At 38.1% G+C, this 19415-nt stretch overlaps 2 protein-coding genes across 2 annotated transcripts in view; one reads left to right on the top strand and one right to left on the bottom strand.

Annotated features, from left to right (window-relative positions):
• Positions 1-9783, top strand: part of ADAD1 (adenosine deaminase domain containing 1) — an 80087-nt gene extending 70304 nt beyond the window's left edge. Inside the window, exon 13 of the mRNA XM_043487232.1 lies at positions 9661-9783. Within this exon, the coding sequence (XP_043343167.1) occupies positions 9661-9668 (8 nt within the window). The 3' untranslated portion in view covers positions 9669-9783. The remainder of the gene's footprint in view (positions 1-9660) is intronic.
• IL2 (interleukin 2) lies at positions 9007-14071 on the bottom strand. Its single transcript, XM_043487240.1, has 5 exons — positions 13979-14071; positions 13680-13881; positions 13525-13587; positions 10594-10761; positions 9007-9400 (listed from the first exon to the last, which is right to left on the bottom strand). The coding sequence occupies exons 2-5, from the start codon at positions 13824-13826 to the stop codon at positions 9290-9292; spliced, it is 489 nt and encodes a 162-aa protein (XP_043343175.1). The 5' UTR covers positions 13827-13881; positions 13979-14071; the 3' UTR covers positions 9007-9289.
• Positions 14072-19415: the final 5344 nt, after the last annotated feature.

Below are 19415 nucleotides of genomic sequence, written 5' to 3'. Positions count from 1 at the left end.
GATTTTTAAAAAATAGATTTCAATTTTCTACAGAAACTCACATTTTCATCTGTATTTTAGAATCAGAGCTCTATTTTCTTGAACATATTTTAATGTTAGTTATTTTAAAGTCTGTGACTTATAACTATATCTGAGATCTTTGTTTAAGATGTTTATTTGCCTCGTAATTTTGAATGTGTGTGTGTATGTGTGTTAGCATGCCTCATAATTTTTTGGTGCAACATGTGGATGGAAATAAAGGGGCTGATATGAATTTGATGATGTTATCTTTAAAGTAGTTTGTGTTTTCTTGAAAGGCAAGTAGGATGGCAGTTACCCTTCATTCTGTTGAATCCTGGCTTTAGGCTTTTTTTAGAGCTGGTATATTTCATATGTTCTTACTCTAAGGCTCATTTGCCTACAGGCTTGCCCCTTTTCTCTCACCTTAAATCCTGATATATTTACTAGACCCCTCCCCCATGGCAGAACTTAAACTCCAATCTGTGTCTCTTCAGTACCACAAACCTCTTTTGCCTCAGACCTGCTTTTTTTCTGGCATTTCTTCTCTTGGTTGGAAGGTGTCTTAACTTTTGCATGTGCAGGCGGTAGATCAGCCCTTGCAGGGAATTTGCATATAAATGTATGAATAGGGTCCTTCACAGTTCCCCCTGTTTACTTCTCAAATCCCAGACACTTTGACAACCCTGAACTCCTACCTTTATTTCCTTATAGGTGTGCCACTTGAGTTCTAGTTCCTTGTACCATAATTTGGAAAATACCGTAGGCAGAAAAGCTAGGGTGTCTGTTACCTACATTCTTTCTTGTGAGGAATATAACTTGTAAGACCCTGCCTACATTTGTTGCTCTCTTCATGCAGTGAAACTGGTGCCACACTTAGGCTTGAAGGAAGGAGGAGAGTCCTAGAAACTTGATTGACACAGTCAAAAAGAACAGGCTGTTTTGAAAGGAGTATGGCCTTTGGTCAGCCATCTTGAGGCCATCCTGAGGTGATCTTTCTTCCATCTCTTACCAGAGGCTTGGACAAATTAAACTAGAAAAAAACAAGATAGGAGAGCACATTGACATGGTTTGCATAAGTCAACTTAGCAGAATAGAGAAGGATGTTGAGTTGTCATGGGAAAAATGGAAGTATCTGACACAGGACACCCTTTGTTCCTTAACATTTACTTTCTGTTTTCATTTTGGAGAAAAATCTGTATCCCAGACAAAAGAGACATTGGAAATTCCATCAGTTTTGGTATCATTGTGGGCAAATGTCCATTCAACGTTACTTTCCTGAAACTTAAAATACTAGCAATACAACCAGTGTTTTACACATAAATAGAGGCTATGTGAAGTCCCATTTCACATGGTGGGAGACAAAAGGGATAACAGGTAAAATAAATATAACTACCTGGGTCTCTGCTGAATAGCCAACAAAGTTGGTAGTCATGAAGGTTGAAAGTTCACGGTCATGGGATTTGTTAATCATAGCTGCATTCTTCCAATATTCTTTGCATGTTGCCTATTATCCTCTACCATTCTTTTGGCTAGGTAGAATTCTTTCAGTTGAGTTCAGTCACTCAGTCATGCCAACTCTTTGCAACCTCATGGAGTGCAGCGTGACAGGATTCCCTGTCCATCACCAGCTACCAGAGCTTGCTCAGATTCATATCCATCAAGTCCATGATGCCATCCAACCTTCTCATCCTCTGTCATCCCCTTTTCCTCCTGCCATCAATCTTTCCCAGCATCAGAATCTTTTCTAAGGAGTCAATTCTTCACATCTGGTGTCTAAGGTATTGGAGCTTCAGCTTCAGCATCAGCCTTTCCAATGAGTATTCAGGACTGATTTCCTTTAGGATTCACTGGTTTGATCTCCTTGCTGTCCAAGGAACTCTCAAGAGTCTTCTCCAACACCACAGTTCAAAAGGATCAATTATTCGGCACTCAGCTTTCTTTATAGTCCAACTCTCACATCCATACATGACTACTGGAGAAACCACAGCTTTGACTAGATGGACCTTTGTTGGCAAAGCTTTTTAATATGCTGTCTAGGTTGGTCATAACTTTTCTTCCAAGGAGCAGGTGTCTTAAATTCATGGCTGCAGTCACCATCTGCAGTGATTTTGGATCCCAAGAATATAAAGTCTGTGACTCTTTACATTGTTTCCCAGTCTATTTGCCATGAAGTGATGGGACCAGATGCCACGATCTTAGTTTTTTGAATGTTGAGTATTAAGCCAACTTTTTCACTCTCCTCTTTCACTTTCATCAAAAGGCTCTTTAGTTTCTCTCTGCTTTTTGCCATAAGGGTGGTGTCATCTGCATATCAGGTTATTGATATTTTTCCCAGCAATCTTGATTGCAGCTTGTGCTTCATCCAGTTCAGCATTTCGCATGATGTACTCTGCATATAAGTTAAATAAGCAGGTGACAATATACAGCCTTGATGTACTCCTTTCCCAATTAGAAACCAGTCCATTGTTTCATGTCCAGTTCTAACAGTTGCTTCTTGACCTGCATACAGATTTCTCAGGAGGCAGGTAAGGTGGTCTGGTATTCCCATCTCTTTAAGAATTTTCCACAGTTTGTTGTGATCCACACAAGTCAGGACTTTGGCATAGTCAGTAAAGCAAAAGTAGATATTTTTCTGAAATTCTGTTGCTTTTTACATGATACAGCAAATGTTGGCAATTTGATGTCTGGTTCCTCTGCCTCTTCTAAATCCAGCTTGAACATATGGAAGTTTTCAGTTCCCAAACTGTTGAAGCCTACCCTGGATAATTTTGAACATTACTTTCCTAGGCTGTGAGATGAGTGCAATTGTGCAGTAGTTTGAACATTCTTTAGTATTGCCTTTCTTTGGGATTGAAATGAAAACTAACCTTTTCTAGTCCTGTGGCCACTGCTGAGTTTTCCAAATTTGCTTGCATATTGAAGCAGGACTTTCAGAGCATCATCTTTTAGGATTTGAAATAACTCAGCTGGATTTCCATCACCTCCACTAACTTTGTTCATAGTGATGCTTCCCAAGGTCCACTTGACTTCACACTCCAGGATGTCTGGCTTCAGGTGAGTGATCTCACCATCGTGATTATCTGGGTCATTAAGATCATTTTTGTATAATTCTTCTGTGTATTCTTGCCATCTCTTCTTAGTATCTTCTGCTTCTGCAGGTCCATACTGTTTCTGTCCTTTATTGTGCCCATCTTTTCATGAAATACTCCCTTGGTATCTCTGATTTTCTTGAAGAGATCTCTAGTCTTTCCCATTCTGTCGTTTTCCTCTGTTTCTTTCCTTTGATCACTGAGGGAGGCTTTCTTACCTCTCCTTGCTATTCTTTGGAACTCTGTATTCTGATGGGTATATCTTTCCTTTCTCCTTTGCCTTTTGCGTCTTTTCTTTTCTCAGCTATTTGTAAGACCTCCTTAACGAATCATTTTTCCTTTTTCCATTTCTTTTTCTTCAGGGTCATTTTTATCACCACCTCTTGTTACAGTGTCATGAACCTCCATCCATAGTTCCTCAGGCACTCTGTCTATCAGATCTAATCCCTTGAATCTGTTTGTCATTTCCACTATAAGGGATGATTTAGGTCCTACCTGAATGTTTTAGTGGTTTTCCCTACTTCCTTCAGTTTAAGTCTGAATTTGCAATAAGGAGTCAAGATCTGAGCCACAGTTAGCTCCCAGTCTTGTTTTTGCTGACTGTGTAGAGTTTCTCCATTTTTGGCTGCAAAGAATATAATCAATCTGATTTCAGTATTGACCATCTGGTGATGTCCATGTGTAGAGTCATTTCTTGTGTTGTTGGAAGAGAGTGTTTGCTATGACCAGTGTGTTCTCTTGGTAAAACTCTTGTTAGCCTTTGCCCCGCTTCATTTTGTACTCCAAGACCAAACTTGCCTGTTACTTCAGTTATCCCTTGACTTCCTACTTTTGTATTCCAGTCACCTATGATGAAAATGACATCTTTTTTGGTGTTAGTTCTATAAGGTCTTGTTCACTTTAGTTGCTCAGTTGTGTCCGACTCTTTGTGACCCCATGGACTGCAGCACACCAGGCTTCCCTGTCCATCACCAACTCCCAGAGCCTACTCAAACTCATGTCCATCAACTCCAGGATGCCGTGCAACTAGCTCTTCCTCTGTTGTCTCCTCCTCCTCCTGCTATCAATCATTCCCAGCATCAGGGTCTTTTCCAATGAGTCAGTTCTTCACATCCAGTGGCCAAAGTATTGGAGTTTTAGCTTCAACATCAGTCTTTCCAATGAATCTTCAGGACTGATTTCTTTTAGGATGGACTGGTTGGATCTCTTTGCAGTCCAAGTGACTCTCAGGAGTCTTTTCTAACACCATAGTTCAAAAGAAGCAATCATTCGGCGCTCAGCTTTGTTTATAGTCAAACTCTCAAGCTGTACATGACTACTGGAAAAGCCACAGCTTGGACTAGATGGATCTTTGTTGGCAAAGTAATGTCTCTGCTTTTTAATATGTCTAGGTTGGTCATAGCTGTTCTTCCAAGAAGGTCTTGTAGGTCATCATAAAATCATTCAACTTCAGCTTGTTTGGCATCAGTGGTTGGGGCATAGATTTGGATTACTGCAATACTGAATGGTTTGCCTTTCAAACAAACAGAAATCATTCTGTCATTTTTGAGATTGCACCCAAATACTGCATTTCGGACTCTTGCATTGACTATGAGAGCTACTCCATTCCTTCTAAGGGATTCTTGCATACAGTGTATATATAATGGTCATCTGAATTAAATTTGCCCATTCTGGTCCATTTTAGTTCATTGATTCCTAAAATGTTGATGTTCACTCTTGGCATCTCCTGTTTGACCACTTCCAATTTATCATGACTTATGGACCTAATAGTCCAGATTCTGATGAAGTTTTGTTCTTTACAGCATCTGACTTTACCTCCATCACCAGTCACTTCCACAGCTGCGTGTTGTTTTTGCTTTGACTCTGTATCTTCATTCTTTCTGGAGCTATTTCTTCAGTCTTCTCCAGTAACATATTGAGTACCTACTGACCTGGGGAGTTCATCTTTCAGTGTCATATCTTTTTGCCTTTCCATACTATTCATGGGGTTCTCAAGGCAAGAATACTGAAGTGGTTTGCCATTCCCTTCTCCAGTGGACCACGTTTTTGTCAGAACTCTCCACCATGACCTCTCCATCTTGGGTGGCCCTACACATCATGGCTCATAGTTTGTTTAAGTTAGACAAGGCTGTGATCCATGTGATCAGTTTGGTTAGTTTTCTCTGATTGTGGTTTTCATTCTTTCTGCCCTCTGATAGATAAGGCTAAGAGGCTTGTGGAAGCTCCCTGATGGGAGGAATCTGGGTCTTGTGCTAATGGGCAGGACCATGCTCAGTAAATCTTTAATCCCATTTTTTGTTGATGGGATGGGGCCCATCTCTTGATGGGGTGAGGCCAAACTATGGGATCACCTTCAAAAAGATTTATGCCAGCACTGTTGTATTCAGTGCCTCTGACCCCGTGGAAGGCCACTACTGATCCACGCCTCTGCTGCAGATTCTTGAACACTCACAGGCAAGTCTGGCTCAGCCTCTTTTGAGGTCACTGCTCCTTTCTCCTGGGCCTTGGTGTGCACAAGGTTTCGTTTGTGCCCTCCAAGAGTCTGTTTCCCCAGTTGCATGGAAGTTCTATAATCAAATCCCACTGGCCTCCACAGTCAAATTGCCTGGGGTTTTTCAGTCCCTTTGCTGGATCCCCAGGTTGGGAAATCTGTTGTGGCTCCTAAGACTTTCTTGACAGTGTGAGAACTTCTTTGGTATAATTGTTCTCCAGCCTGTAGGTCATCTGCTCAGTGGCTCTGTGGTGGGGTTAATGGCAACCTCCTCCAAGACAACTTAGGCCACATGGCGTTCTTTCCAGGTCTGCTGCAGCCAGAGAGCCCCTGTCCCCGCAGCAGGCCACTGGGTGGCTGACCCATGCCACCACAGGAGACCCTCAAACACTCAAAGGCAGGTCTGACTCAGTCTCTGTGGGATCTCTGAATCCTGGTGCGCACAAGGTTTTGTTTGAGCCCTCTGAGCATCTCTGGTGGGTATGGCGTTTTCATTCTAAACACGATTTTGCCTTTCCTACCATCTTGTTGGGGCTTCTCCTTTGCCTTTGGACATGGGGTATCTTTTTTTGGTGGGGTCCAACATTCTCCTGTTGATGGTTGTCCAGCAGCGAGTCACAATTTTGGAGTTCTCACAGGAGAAGATGAGCACACGTCCTTCTCCGCTGTCAGTGTCCTAGAATTCTTTACCTGGTGGTAAACTCTAAATTCTCTATTCTGTGAAATCCAAGTCTTTGGTATTCTTGCATTTTGGGGATTGGTACAATTTTCCCTGATCAGTACAATTGGGAAGAGAAAGTTAAGTGCTGCCCCACTGAGTCTCCAGGGTTCCAGATAGTGTTACCTATTATGTAGCAGCTGCCTTTGTTGTACAGCGAGAAATTGATTTCCTCTTGTCATCAAAATCAGTTACTCTGCTAGTACAATATGTACCTGTTGGTTCGACTGCATGAAAAGCCCCTAAATGCCCAAAAGGTAGTCTCAGCTCCCATTTAATCAGTTTTCTGATAAAAGGTAATACTCCTGCCCCTTTAAGCAGTAGGACCATAAAATCGACTAAGCTTTCATTAATGGGAGGTAAAGAAAATTTTTTTCACGTGAGTTATTTAGTGTAATAATGAGATGGACTGCTTTTACTTGTACTTTTTTATTCCTAGACCTGTGTTCTCTGGCTCTGGGGGAGACTGTACAATATATTGGCTACTGATTTAACACTAATAGAGCATTCTTTATTTGACCCTCACAATATTATTTCCAAGTAGATGCCCTAACTGAATCTTCAACAGGGCATTTCTCTGTCTAACCAAGCCAGCTGCTTCTGAATAATAGAGCCTGTAGAGAGAGTGGTGAAATCCATGGCCTTGATCCTATTGCCACACTTCTTTTGCCATACTATATACTTTGGCTGGAGGCAGTGTTGTGATGGATAAGACATTTTGTAAATCTACTAACAGTGGTGCTGCAGAACACGAGGCAAAGAAAGAAAGAAAATCTGTGTTTGAAACATCAATCTACCCTTTTGAGGACAAAGTACTGTTGATGCCACAGTAGGAGAGGTTCAGTATAATCAATCCCAGCTGGTTCTTTTAGGGAATGGTGCTATACTGAAAACTCAGCATTGACTTGTGCGTTGGAGAACTTGAGTACTCACAGTGGCAGTAGCCAGGTTAGCATTTGTAAGTGAACGACCATGTTGTTGAGCTCTTTTTTATTTCCATACTTGTTACCATAGAATTTTGTTTGTGGACCTATTGAATAAGCACTGGATTGGCCAAGGAGAGAGACTAGCTGGCATCCTCAGAAAGGGTCATCTTGTCCACCTGAATAATGAAGTCTTTCATTAATATCTTCAGATCCTCTGCCCATTCAAAGAGAGCCATTACATACCTCTTCTCCAGAACTTCTTGTCACTAATTTTACATTTTTTCTTCATATCCCCAGTCATCTGGCAGTCTCATTCATCACTTTCCACAAGTCAGTCTATTCTAGATCCAAACCTCTGTCCATTTCTCCTTAAACATGAAATGGGCAACCAAGTTGAATAGGGTTATTCTTCTGGGATCATCCATTCTGGCTGACACCAGCATCCGTTACAGATGTGTTTGTGAACCATGCTCTTTTCTCTCTTGTAATAGGGAACTCCCCCAAGAAGCCACAGGAGTGGGCTAAGGGAGAGGGGTTAAACCAGGTACTGTGAGAATCTAAACTGCCTGTTTATGAAGTTGACGCGTCCCTCTTGTATCTCTTTAGGCCTACTCACTTGCATTTGATAGTTAAATGCTGCTGTGTTGCCCAGTGTTATGTTTCAGTCCATCAGTTAATAGCTAGTTCATAATGGGCAGGTCAGGTTGCAGAATCATTTGGTGTCCTGTGGTCAGACATTTGTCTCTACCAGGATTTTGCTTTTAAATGGGGAATTATCTGCAGAGTAGTGTGTGGCCTTTCTAAAAACTATAGAACTGTGTGGTCATTATCTTTCAGGGACTTTCTAGAGGCTTTTAACAACACCTCTATCATAAATACTTTGAATACCACTGGATCTTCTGGGTCATATATCTCATGTGGCTGAGGAACTTGAATTGAGGCCTGGACCTGCAATATAGCCCTTTTTTACTGGGGGCTTTACTGAAAACTGACAGCCTTATAGAATACCCTTCAAAAATGGGTCAGTATAGTGTATGGAGCACACTTTCAAATTCCAGAGGCCCACCAAGCTTCGTACTTCTTTGCAGCTGGCCTTTCAAGACACAGAATCTTGTCCTCCACTTTAAAGGAACGTTCAAAACACTACTGGACCCTTAGAAACCTTATTTTTGTGACACATCCCTGAACTTGTTGCCCTTCTTCTACCCACTTTGCCTTATTCGTGTGCTACTCCTACCTGTTACTCGTCAGCAAATCCAGTTAACATAACAGCCCCAATGTCACTGACCAGCATAGTATTCTTTGAAATAGTAAGATGATCAAGTACTCTCCAGACTAATGAGGACAGAGAGCAGTAAAATTGATAGATCCCTGGGATGAGACAGTTAAGATATTCTGTTGCCCATGTAATTTAAATGCAAATGGCAGTAGCTAGAGACTGTCAAGTCAACTGTGCTCCCTGCAGTAGTGCTATGGAGATGTGCTAGGAGGCTTTGTGATCCCTTTGAGCCCTCCGGAGAAGGACTCAAGCTAATATTTCATCAGGCTAAGTCCCCATTCTGACTGATGACTCACATTGGAGTTTCAGAATTACAGGATCCTTCAGGGTCATTATCTAATAACTCCCCAGAATATCTCAATAATTCCCATTCTTTAGTGAATGGGCTCCCACATGAATATCTCTTCCAAAATTGCTTGGGGAAATTTTTACAGTATATACCTGTGGCCATATTATAGGACCTTCCTTATTCTGTGCTGTTCCCAGAATGACAAATATCTGAGTTTGTTTTTATTCATCAACTTTATTAAATAATTTTAGTCAATGACCTGCATAGACATTATATTTAAAAATTCAATATAAAAATAAATACTTTAGGATAAATAATTTAACTGAATTTTTTAGAGCCCGTAGGGCTTACATAAAGAATCTTAAAAGATCCATATTTATCATCTTAAGACTAATAGTTACAAAAGGTAGGAAAACATATATCAAAAATAAATATAAATTTTAAATATTTAAATAAATAGAAAGCCTGATACATTTAAAATGAGAGGCACTTAGTTATCAAGTCATTGTTGAGTAGATCCTTTGACAAAAGGTAATCCATTTGTTCAGAAATTCTGCAGCCTTTACTGTCGCCGCATCATATTCACATTTGAAACTTGTTTCAGATCCCTATAAAAGAAAACAATTTTGTTTTAGTTCAAAGTAGTTTACCTTATATATAATTATTTTCAGTTCAAGTCTTATAGAGTTATGGCCTTTATTTTCAAGTATATTAAACATATTAACATTCACATTTTCTTCAAATGACCAAAATTATGTGCCTAAATTAGTGTATGTTATGATATCCAGATAGTGACATACAAGCTGTAATTTAACTTGTGCTTTTTATTTAGGATGTCTATTAATTAATAAATTTTGTACTTTGACAGATGGATGAGGAAAGAGAGCCCTGAACCTCTCACATCACCCAAGTTCCTTGTATATTTCATGCTTCTATGCGTTTAAAATTCTTAAGGTCCTGAAAGTGAGTATTACCTCTAAATAAAAAGTTAATTATCTGGTCCATTGGCCATTTTACTGGTTGCCATTTTTTTTAGACAAATCTCTTAGTTCTTCTACCAAATGATAGGAAAACCCCATTTAAAAAGTAATTTGGGTAATCAGAATTAGCTATTCTGGAAGATGATCTGAAAAAATTAAAAAATATAGTGGGTCCCCTACATTCAAATGAGTTCTGTTCCAAGAGCGGGTTTGTAAGTTGAGTTTTGTTTGTAAGTTCTACAGAGTTAGCCTAGGTACCCAACTTAACACAGTCAGCTATATCCTGCTGCTTTTACACTTGCTTCTAGACATCTCGGGCTTGAAACAAGATCCCCACTACTGCTGTACTCTACACAGCACTGTACGAGAAAGCACACAGAGCACGGTCTCTTGTAGAGGAGGCAGGCAAGTGACAGTGTATGCCAGACACGTGTACTGACTTTTGTGACGGGACATGTGAATGCAGATTCACAGCTTTGAAAGTCCACAACTTAAAGGTTCATATGTAGAGGACTTACTGTATACAATGACACCTGTCTCCTTTCTTTGAAATTCAATTCAGTGTCTTCTCCCAATCCCAGTTTTGTGTTAATGTGAGGGGTGACAGAATGCGTTGGTAGGGGCTTATCCCTGAGTGGATGGTGGATGGAAGCCCTCTAGCTTACACTTCCCAGATCCACAATGTGTCATCGAACATAAAAATGACTTATATTCGTAATAGACTTTAAATGCATGAGTACTTCACAAATACCAAATGTTATACAATGTTAAAATGCCCTTCCATTTATTTTATTTCCAGAACAAGTACAGTAATATTTTACCTGTAGTTCCAAAACTATTCTCTTGATATTGTCCATTAAATCCTTGATCTCGTCCATTGAATCCTTGATCTCTTTGGGGTTCAGGTTTTTGCTTGGAGATAAACTTAGCACGTCCTCTAGAAGTTTGAGTTCTTCTAGTAGACAGTTAAGATGTTTCAATTCTGTAGCCTGGGGTAGTAGTAAAAGTAATTATCAGATCAATTTGCCCTGACTAAAGGTCAGAATCAGAAATTAATATCAAAATTTATTTTATTAATAGAGACAGTATATAGTTTGTACCAATTCTCTCTGTTTCTCAGCATTACTATAAAGATGGATCAATATAATTTACATTATAAGACGGAAAAATTAGAGTTTAGCTGCCCATAGTTAGCATTAACTGTTAGTTAACAAATAATGAGGCGTTAATTTCAGCTTAATTTGGCTTTGCAAAAAAGGCAACATTTCTGCACCCAAATGCAAATTACCAATATAGGTTGAATTCTTTTCCAGTCTACATAGAAATTATTAGAGCCAAGAGTAGTCATAATGTGGAAGTGTAGGTTCACATTCTATGATTCTAATATTTAATAATGTAAGAGTTATGAATCATAGAATGTTAGGGACAGAGGGAGCTCTTGAATGCAATCTGTCACAATCGCAACATTTTATAGATTAGTTAATTTTAACTACTTAGTAATAGCTTAATATAGCAAGGCCCATAAAATTGCATCTTAATTTTTTACTTTTCTATAATAAGTATAGTAAGATACATTGTTAAACATAACGTCTCAATCAAATAAAAGCTTACAGTATTTGAAGGATTTTTGGATAGGCTCCCTGATTTAGACATGTATACACACAAGCACACACATATACATACTCATATATAATGATAATATTTCTTATTTCTATGGTATATTGTAATTTCAAAGTGTTTTGTCCTTAATATGTCCATTTATGTCTCACAGCCACCTTTTGACATATGTAACACACTGTGTTATCACCATGTTACAAATAAGGAAACTAAATCTCAGAATTTAAGTGTCTTCCCCAAGGCCACATGACCAGGTGGTGTGTATGTGGGTGTATGTTCAGTTGCGTCTGACTCTTTGCGACCCTATGGACCATAGCCCACCAGGCTCCTCTGCCGTGGGATTATCCAGGCAAGAATACTGACTAGGTGGAGTCAGAATTAGATGTCAGTTCTTTTTCTTTATAGCATTATCATAACAGCCTTTGAATTAAATGTTTTTGTACCTCTCAATTCTTTTGCAAACGTTGAATAGTTGTAAAATGGACAAATGAATGGAGTTTATCACATTACTTTTAGTTTCAAGTAGATTTTGTGTTGTCATTTAAAAACTGTTAAATTTCAAAGAATTCTACCACCCTGCACATAATCTTTTGTTATCTCACTTTTAGAGAGAGAGGTAGGAATACACCACATACATCTTATGACATTTTCATCTAATGCCCTTTCAACTTGGCTACTATAAATTAACAAGTTTAAGGCTTAAGTTTTTGACATGAACTTGGAGCTCTTTCCCTCAAAAAAGTCTTGTGTCTTTATGTTACTGGAAATAAGAGTTATGTGACTCTGATTAAGTTGGAGGAGCATCTCTAAGTTATTTCCTTTTCATCTTTTAAAAGGGTAGTTTGAAAAAAGCGTGAAGAAAGTGAAAGTGTTAGTCGCTCAGCCATGTCTCTCTGCGACTCCATGGACCTTAGCCCATCAGGCCCCAGTGTCCATGGGATTCTCCAGGCAAGAATAACTGGAGTGGGTTGCCATGCCTAGCCCTAACCCTAACTCTAATTGAGACCCTAGGGAATCTTCCTGACCCGGGGATTGAACCTAGATCTCCTGCATTGTAGGCAGATCCTTTACCTTCTGAGCCATCAGGGAAGTCTCAAAGGGTAGTTTGATATCTAATTTCCTCAAAATTGTCAGAGGGTGATCAATGGAAATGCATCCATGACTGTTAAAACACCATTCTCTTATGGGCTATTCACCTGAGGACAAGCTCTTTCTAGGATTAGAGTTTTGCCCATTACCTTCTGACTGGCATAACAACTAGGAAACTTGACACACCTAGTATATCTCTAGGAGCGTGGATGATGCTTATCTAACTGTCTGAATCCCCAGACAACCAAATGGAACCTTTAGTCTTGGAATATAAGTCATATAGCATCAGAAGTCTCTAGGTTTATTGACATAAAAGATGTGTAAGTCGCAATTTTTACTCTATACTCTCCAGGAAGAATTTTGTCTTTATTATTACTTCTAATAGTTCTTATATGGCATTTCCCATATGCCAGGCACTATTCTGAGTACTTTACATTTATTCATTAATTCTCACAAAACTGTATGAAGTATATACAATTATCATTCACATAAGAGACTGTGTCACAAAGAGAATAGGTAACTTGCTCAAGGTTACAAAAGCTTGAACATGGCAGAGCTGAGATTTCAGGTTAAATAATCTGCCCTAGGATCTGTGCTATAGATTAGTGCTATACTGCCTCTTGAAGGAAGATCCTTAAGAATCCTTCCTAAAACAAGAAAGGATTTTTTCAGATGGGCCCTCTGAAATCAGCTTAGCTAATTTGAATGGTAAAGTGATATGCTCAAGTATCTCCAGAGTTTTATATTTTTAAATAAAACAGTAAGTCAGCACAATCTTTTTAAAAATTATCCCAGCAATAAAGTGAGAATGTTACTCCTTTTTTCCCATTTCCTTTACCCCAAAATATACATAAGTATATATTTTTTAAAAACTGCAAAGCCATTTTTCAGAAGCCCATTATCAAACTTGAGATTCTTTTTAAAAAGATACTGAAGTTACTATTTCTTCTCCTCAGATGAGGTGCTATTAATCCAGTTAGTGTGTAAATTTTCACATTACTTTCAGTTTTATTGAAATTAAATTGAACATAGAAAGTTGTACTTACGTTAACCTTGGGCATGAAAAAGTTAAATGTATGCATCTTGGAGAGCTTGAGGTTCTCGGGATTCTGAGAAAGCATAACAGATTGTTATTTCAAAAACAGACTCCAGGTAGAAAACTTAAATGTAATTATTTGAGTAAGAAAGAGAATAAACTTACTTTAACTTTCTCCAAAAGCAACTGTAAATCCAGCAGCAATGACTTCACTTCTTTCATTGTGTTCCCCGTAGAGCTTGAAGTAGGTGCACCGTTTGCAACGAGTGCAAGTGTTAGTGCAATGCAAGACAAGAGTTGTATCTTGTACATTGTGGCAGGAGTTGAGGTTACTGTGAGTAGTGATTAGAGAGGCAGATAGGAAGCTCTAGAACAAGAGAAGCAATTTATACTTTTAATTCTGGAAAAATATGATGGGGGTGTCAAAATGTTTTACATATTACACATACTTTCAAAGATTGTACCTGTGTGGCAAAAAGCATTACCTTTATTTTTCCTCTTCTGATGACTCTTTGGAATTTCTTTAAACCCCCATAAACTGACTGAATGGATGTAGGTGAAATCCCTCTTGGTTACATTAGCCCACACTTAGGTGGCAGTTCTAATTCATACAACTAACGCCTTCTGTATGAAACAGTTTTTCCTCCCTCTTTCTTTAAGGGGGTGGGGATACAAAAATGGCTCATGAAAAATTTCTCTTTGTCATAAAACTGTGCGGAACATGTGGAGCACCATGTTGTGGTGGACAGGAACAAGAGTAAATAGTTGAAAAGAATAAATTTTTAGATTTGTTGATTAAACAGGAAGAATATTGGTTTCCTGTTCCAGAATGGCTTTACCTTTTTATCTCCACGATGACTGAGCTAATGCATACAACGTGATAGATTACTTCTTACACAATCAGCTAGAGAGGTATTAAAATTAGAATACATAAAATACTCACTAAGTTTGGGGCACTGTTTTATGCTATTTTAATTTAATGTGTTTCTTGCATCTGTTTACATCTCTTAATGTCTGTTGTACTTTTTTTTAATAGTGTGGTGTTTAACAAACACTCAGAAAAGGATTTGCATACAAGAGTACTACTGCTGCTAGGTGTGTGTGTAGGGGGAGGGGATTAGTCATTTTTTTTTACAAATTTGTTTTTGCTCCTTTATTATTTTTTATGGGCATTAAGGGAATATAATGAGAGTTGGAATGTTGCCAGAATCAAGGATGCTTTTTCTTCCTCTCAGTCTCTCAGGGGCCATCTGAGCTATATTAGTCTTTCTCCCTCTTCATACCCATTTCATTTCTTTCTATCTGTTGAACAGATTACTTGTATTTCTTTAAACATAAGGAAGAAAATGAGCATAACAATAGGAATCCCCAGGCTTGTTTATAGGAAGCTTACTAACTGGAATTTATGGATACCATTTATTTATTCTTTAGGAGAAAGATAATATGGCTAGCTTGAGGTGTACCAGTACTGTGTGTCTGGGAGTGAGAAAGGCAGGGTAATAAACAGTCCAGAAGGCCATGATGAGCCATGGAATGTGTATGCGTGTATGTGTGTGTGTCTTGTGGATTGAGAGCAGTTCTCAGAGTAGGGGTATTTGGGCTCAGTTACTCCAACATAACTTACAATACAGATGCCAGAACTCTAGCAATAAAAGTTACTAAGAGGGGGTATTCATTACAATTCTTGGAGCACCTTTATGAAAAAATAAAGTACTACAAAAAAACTTGTGACTAACCAACACTCACTGAGTTTACATTCAAGGGTATTGATGCTAGTTTTATAGTAGACTTTATATGTGCCATGTATAAGGGCTTCTCTGATGGTTCAGTGGTGAAGAGTCCATCTTCAGTGCAGAAGATGCAGGTTCAATACATGGGTCAGGAAGACCCCCAGGAGCAGGAAATGTCAACCCACTCCAGTATTCTTGCCTGAAAAATTCCATGGACAGAGGAGCCTGGCGGGGTACACTCCATGGGGTCACAAAGAGTCAGACGTGACTAAACACGAAAGCGTTCAAAGAGTGCCATGTATAAACCAATCCATAAGTTTCTAGTTTTTATGTTTTCACTCTTTAATAAATTTAGATTTAGCCTCTAAAGCACCTGTGACACTGAGTGTAACAATAATAGTTATAAAATAATACCAATGTTTTTTAGTCATTAGATCAGGTAGGATACTAGGGATTATGTTCATTTGCGCTCAATACAATGCACTTAACTGCCTGAATGATGGTATAGATATATACTTGTAATTTAAACTGGGAAAAATTGAGGAAATAGTTTTTAAGCCATTTCTTAAAACTTCCCCATTTTTACTACATTTTATTTTTGTCTATTCTGTAAACATATTTCTCTAACTCCTATGATACTGTCAGGTATATAGAAAGAAAAAAAGTATGCACAGATACATGATTTAGTTTAAGCCTTACCTGTGAAGTGATGGTACCATTCTGTAGATTAGAAAGTTGAACGTCAAAGAAGTTAAATAATTTGTTCTAAGTTATTTAGCCCTTACTTCCAGTTTAAGACAGAACAAGGATTTGAAATCAGAATATTCTTACTCCAGAGTCCACACTCTTATCATTTATATGTGTAGTAGAAAAGAAACATGTGTAGTAGAAAAGTCATAGGTAGACAAGTGTAATCCCAGGTAAGAGATGATTACTGCCTTGAGAAAGGTGGATATAAACAATTTTGAAGAAGCAACGTGACTTTAAAATGAATTTTGACAACACGGTTAAAATGTAAATATGTAAATTTAAGGTTAAGTTGAGGGTGGGTAGGCAGGGTGAGCCTACTTTTTTTTTTTTTACTTTGGTAATTTTTTACTTTTTTTTTTTCCTTTGGTCACACCACAGGGCATGTGGCATCTTAGTTCCCTGATTATGGAATAAACCAGTGCCTCCCTTAGTGGACGTGCAGAGTCTTAACCACTGGACCACCAGGGAAGTCCAGGTTACATGTTCTAAGGAACGCAATTGTACTTAAAAAGAACAGAGAAGAATGGTTCAGTACTTTTTAGCTACGCATTAGACAATATTCTGAAGAATATGAAACATCTTCCTAAAATTTAAAAACAAGCATTACAGTTCCTAAAGAGGAAAAAGAAGTAAAGAAAAAGTCAGATTAGAGGCAAATAACTTTTTCTTTTAGAAAAGATTAGAGACAAATGATCATGCTCTTTTCCTTTTTTTTTTCCACTAAAAACTGCATAATGTCTCTCTGTACCTTTCAAATCAAAACCACAAATTTAGCATTAGTTCTAAGGGAAAGGCTATTTGGTAATCTGTGTGTCAACTATTATACTTGTTTCATTTCTTTAAAGACTGAGTGTCTCCTCCAGCATCATCAGCTCAGGCTTTTACCCTTCCAGAGTGGAAGGATTGACACCCACACATTTTTCTGTGTGGGGGCTTTTCCAGCAAGGCCTTTGATGTTCTCAGAGTCTTGATATTTGTATTTCTCCGGCTATTTCCATTAGAGAATAGGTCAGTGCATGGCTGAATTGATAGGACCCTGTAGAAAGTTGAATTCCTAAGCCCCTGCCTTGTCCTTATTATTGTGTAACAAGCATCATTATAGAAGCTTGGGGAGAAAGCTACAGTAAACATACACTGTGGCAAACTTTCACTTTTTAACATGTCTGACACATCAGCTGGTTTCTCTGGCTATAGCAGTAATAGAATCAGTAGTAGACTGCTAACTACCACGTGTCACACTCCCTATTTCCCCTGTGAAAATAAATTTTACTATCAATAAGCAGCTATTTTAGTTGCTTGGTGTTGTTTGTGAGTCTGTCTCAGAGTCAGGAATAGCCCAAGTCCCTAAAGCTGTCTCCCAAAGAAGTTGGTCAGTCAGTTGCATAATTGTCCAGCCATGACTTTCAAGAACTCTGTCTCATACAAGAATTTCTTCTTTCTGAGCCTTTTTCACAGCTTTGTAAAACTTTAATTTGGTCTGGAACTTGATGCCTGTATTAATGTATGCCTTGTTGGTTTCTCTAAAGGTCTCTTGACTTTTGAAGATGTAGTTCTCTCCCTTTAAAGTTAGAATATACTGTTGGATAAGCTCCATACCACCTAGAGAGATTTTTTCTAGGAACTCTGTTTCCTATGAAAATCCAAATTACCTCAGGCATAGGATGGTGACCATTCTTTGTCTTTACTCGACCTGTGATCCTCCAAAATGTGATACCGCTTCTGTAAATATGTCTGTGAATCACAATTAAGTCTTATTTGCATGGGGTGTTCCGAGTGGTAAATTTTAATGATGTTCACAACCTTTTGGAAGAATTATTTCTTTGATACTTTTATTTTTGCAAAGTATATTAAATTGATTACTTTATTGAGTCACATTCTGCTGATAAGAAATTTGACATCTGTAGAGGTTGACTTGCCCAAGACCACATTCTTAAATTAGTGGTGAAGTTAGAGCAAGAGTCAAGGCTTCCTTGTCTCTAATTTCATGTATTTCCCATGTTAAACAATGATACCAAATTCTAGGTCCATGATGCTGCATAGAAAAAGCTGGATTAAATTGTGCCCATTTTTCATCTCATTTATTCTCTCAGCGATAGCTGATAAGTCAAGTGAGGCATCATCCACCATCCAGCTTCACTTAAGCAACACCTTGTCTAAGCAGCTTTGGGATTTCTAAGAATTTAGAGCAGCTGAATTCATATAGTAGCTATATGAACTCATGAATTTGCACATGTCTTTTAATCTCTTTCTGGGGTCTTTTAAAAACACTAGAGTATTTGATGTTTCCTAACACTTCTCCCATGTTTAAAGTAAGAAAATGATTGTGCCCAATGTGGGTTTAAGCTGCATTGTTCTTTTAGGAGTGCAGTGTCCAAGGTTGATATGAAGGTATAACACACAAGGCAATTGCATTTGTCAACTAAAAGACAGCTCACACTTAAATGTAATGAGAATGGGAGTATCTTCAAAACCTTTTTTGGAAATTTACTTTTTGTGTAAATACCCGACTGCTATGACAAATCACACAACGATTACTAGGGGTAGAACATGATAGTCTTCTGATGGTAATAGTAATAGATCTATAAAGCACTTCAAATTCATAAAAGTACTTTCATATCCATTTATCTCATTTCACAGCAAAAAAAAAAAATTGTGAAGGAAAGAAATTTTCTGGTTGTATGTATTTCACGAAGACCTTTATTTTCTTCATACGTTAAGAATTAAGCCTTGCAACTTATAAATAAATATTAGCTTTCTCCTCTGTGGAAGTAAATGCCTTCATTAAAATCATTGTAAAAATAAAGTTATCATTTATGTTTAAGTTCTCTACTAACCATTGGTTCTTTCCTCTTCTACAGAAGCTTTGGATGCATCATTAACAGTCCATTGTTCCATGATTCCTAATGTTGAAAGATAAACTGAGGCATGCCAAAACTTTTTAGAGTTTATTTGAGCAAAAGTCAATTTGAATCAGGCATCATCCAGTCTAGCAGACAGAAGGGAACTCTGGGGAGCTGTGCAAAATGAAAGGCTTTTACAGCTAAGAAGGGAATGGAAACAAGGAAGTTATACTAGACAAAAAAGTGGATTGGTTTTTGCAAGGTTACTTTTCTTTAGGAAATTGCAGGAGTGTATCAAACAGATTACCTAACTAATGCTGACTAGGCAGTTCCCAGTTGGAGTTTCTGAGAGAACCAAAACTGTAAGTTTTGGTTTACTGATGTGGGGTTTAGCATAAGTGATTCCATTTGGGGCCTATTGTATTGTTTTTAACACTAGTATATTTTTTAATGATTGTAGCCTGATTTTTTGTTTAAAAATTATAACATCTAGTTATAAAATAATTCATATTATAGAAAATTTGGAAGATACAAAGAAAGTGAAAATAAATTAAAAATCAACTATAATCTTACTGGGTAGA

This window comes from Cervus canadensis, chromosome 1 (assembly GCF_019320065.1).
Source record: "Cervus canadensis isolate Bull #8, Minnesota chromosome 1, ASM1932006v1, whole genome shotgun sequence".
Classification (NCBI taxonomy): Eukaryota; Metazoa; Chordata; class Mammalia; order Artiodactyla; family Cervidae; genus Cervus; species Cervus canadensis.
The sequence above is the reverse complement of the archived record's forward strand: the minus strand, read 5'-3'. Positions and strand labels throughout refer to the sequence as shown.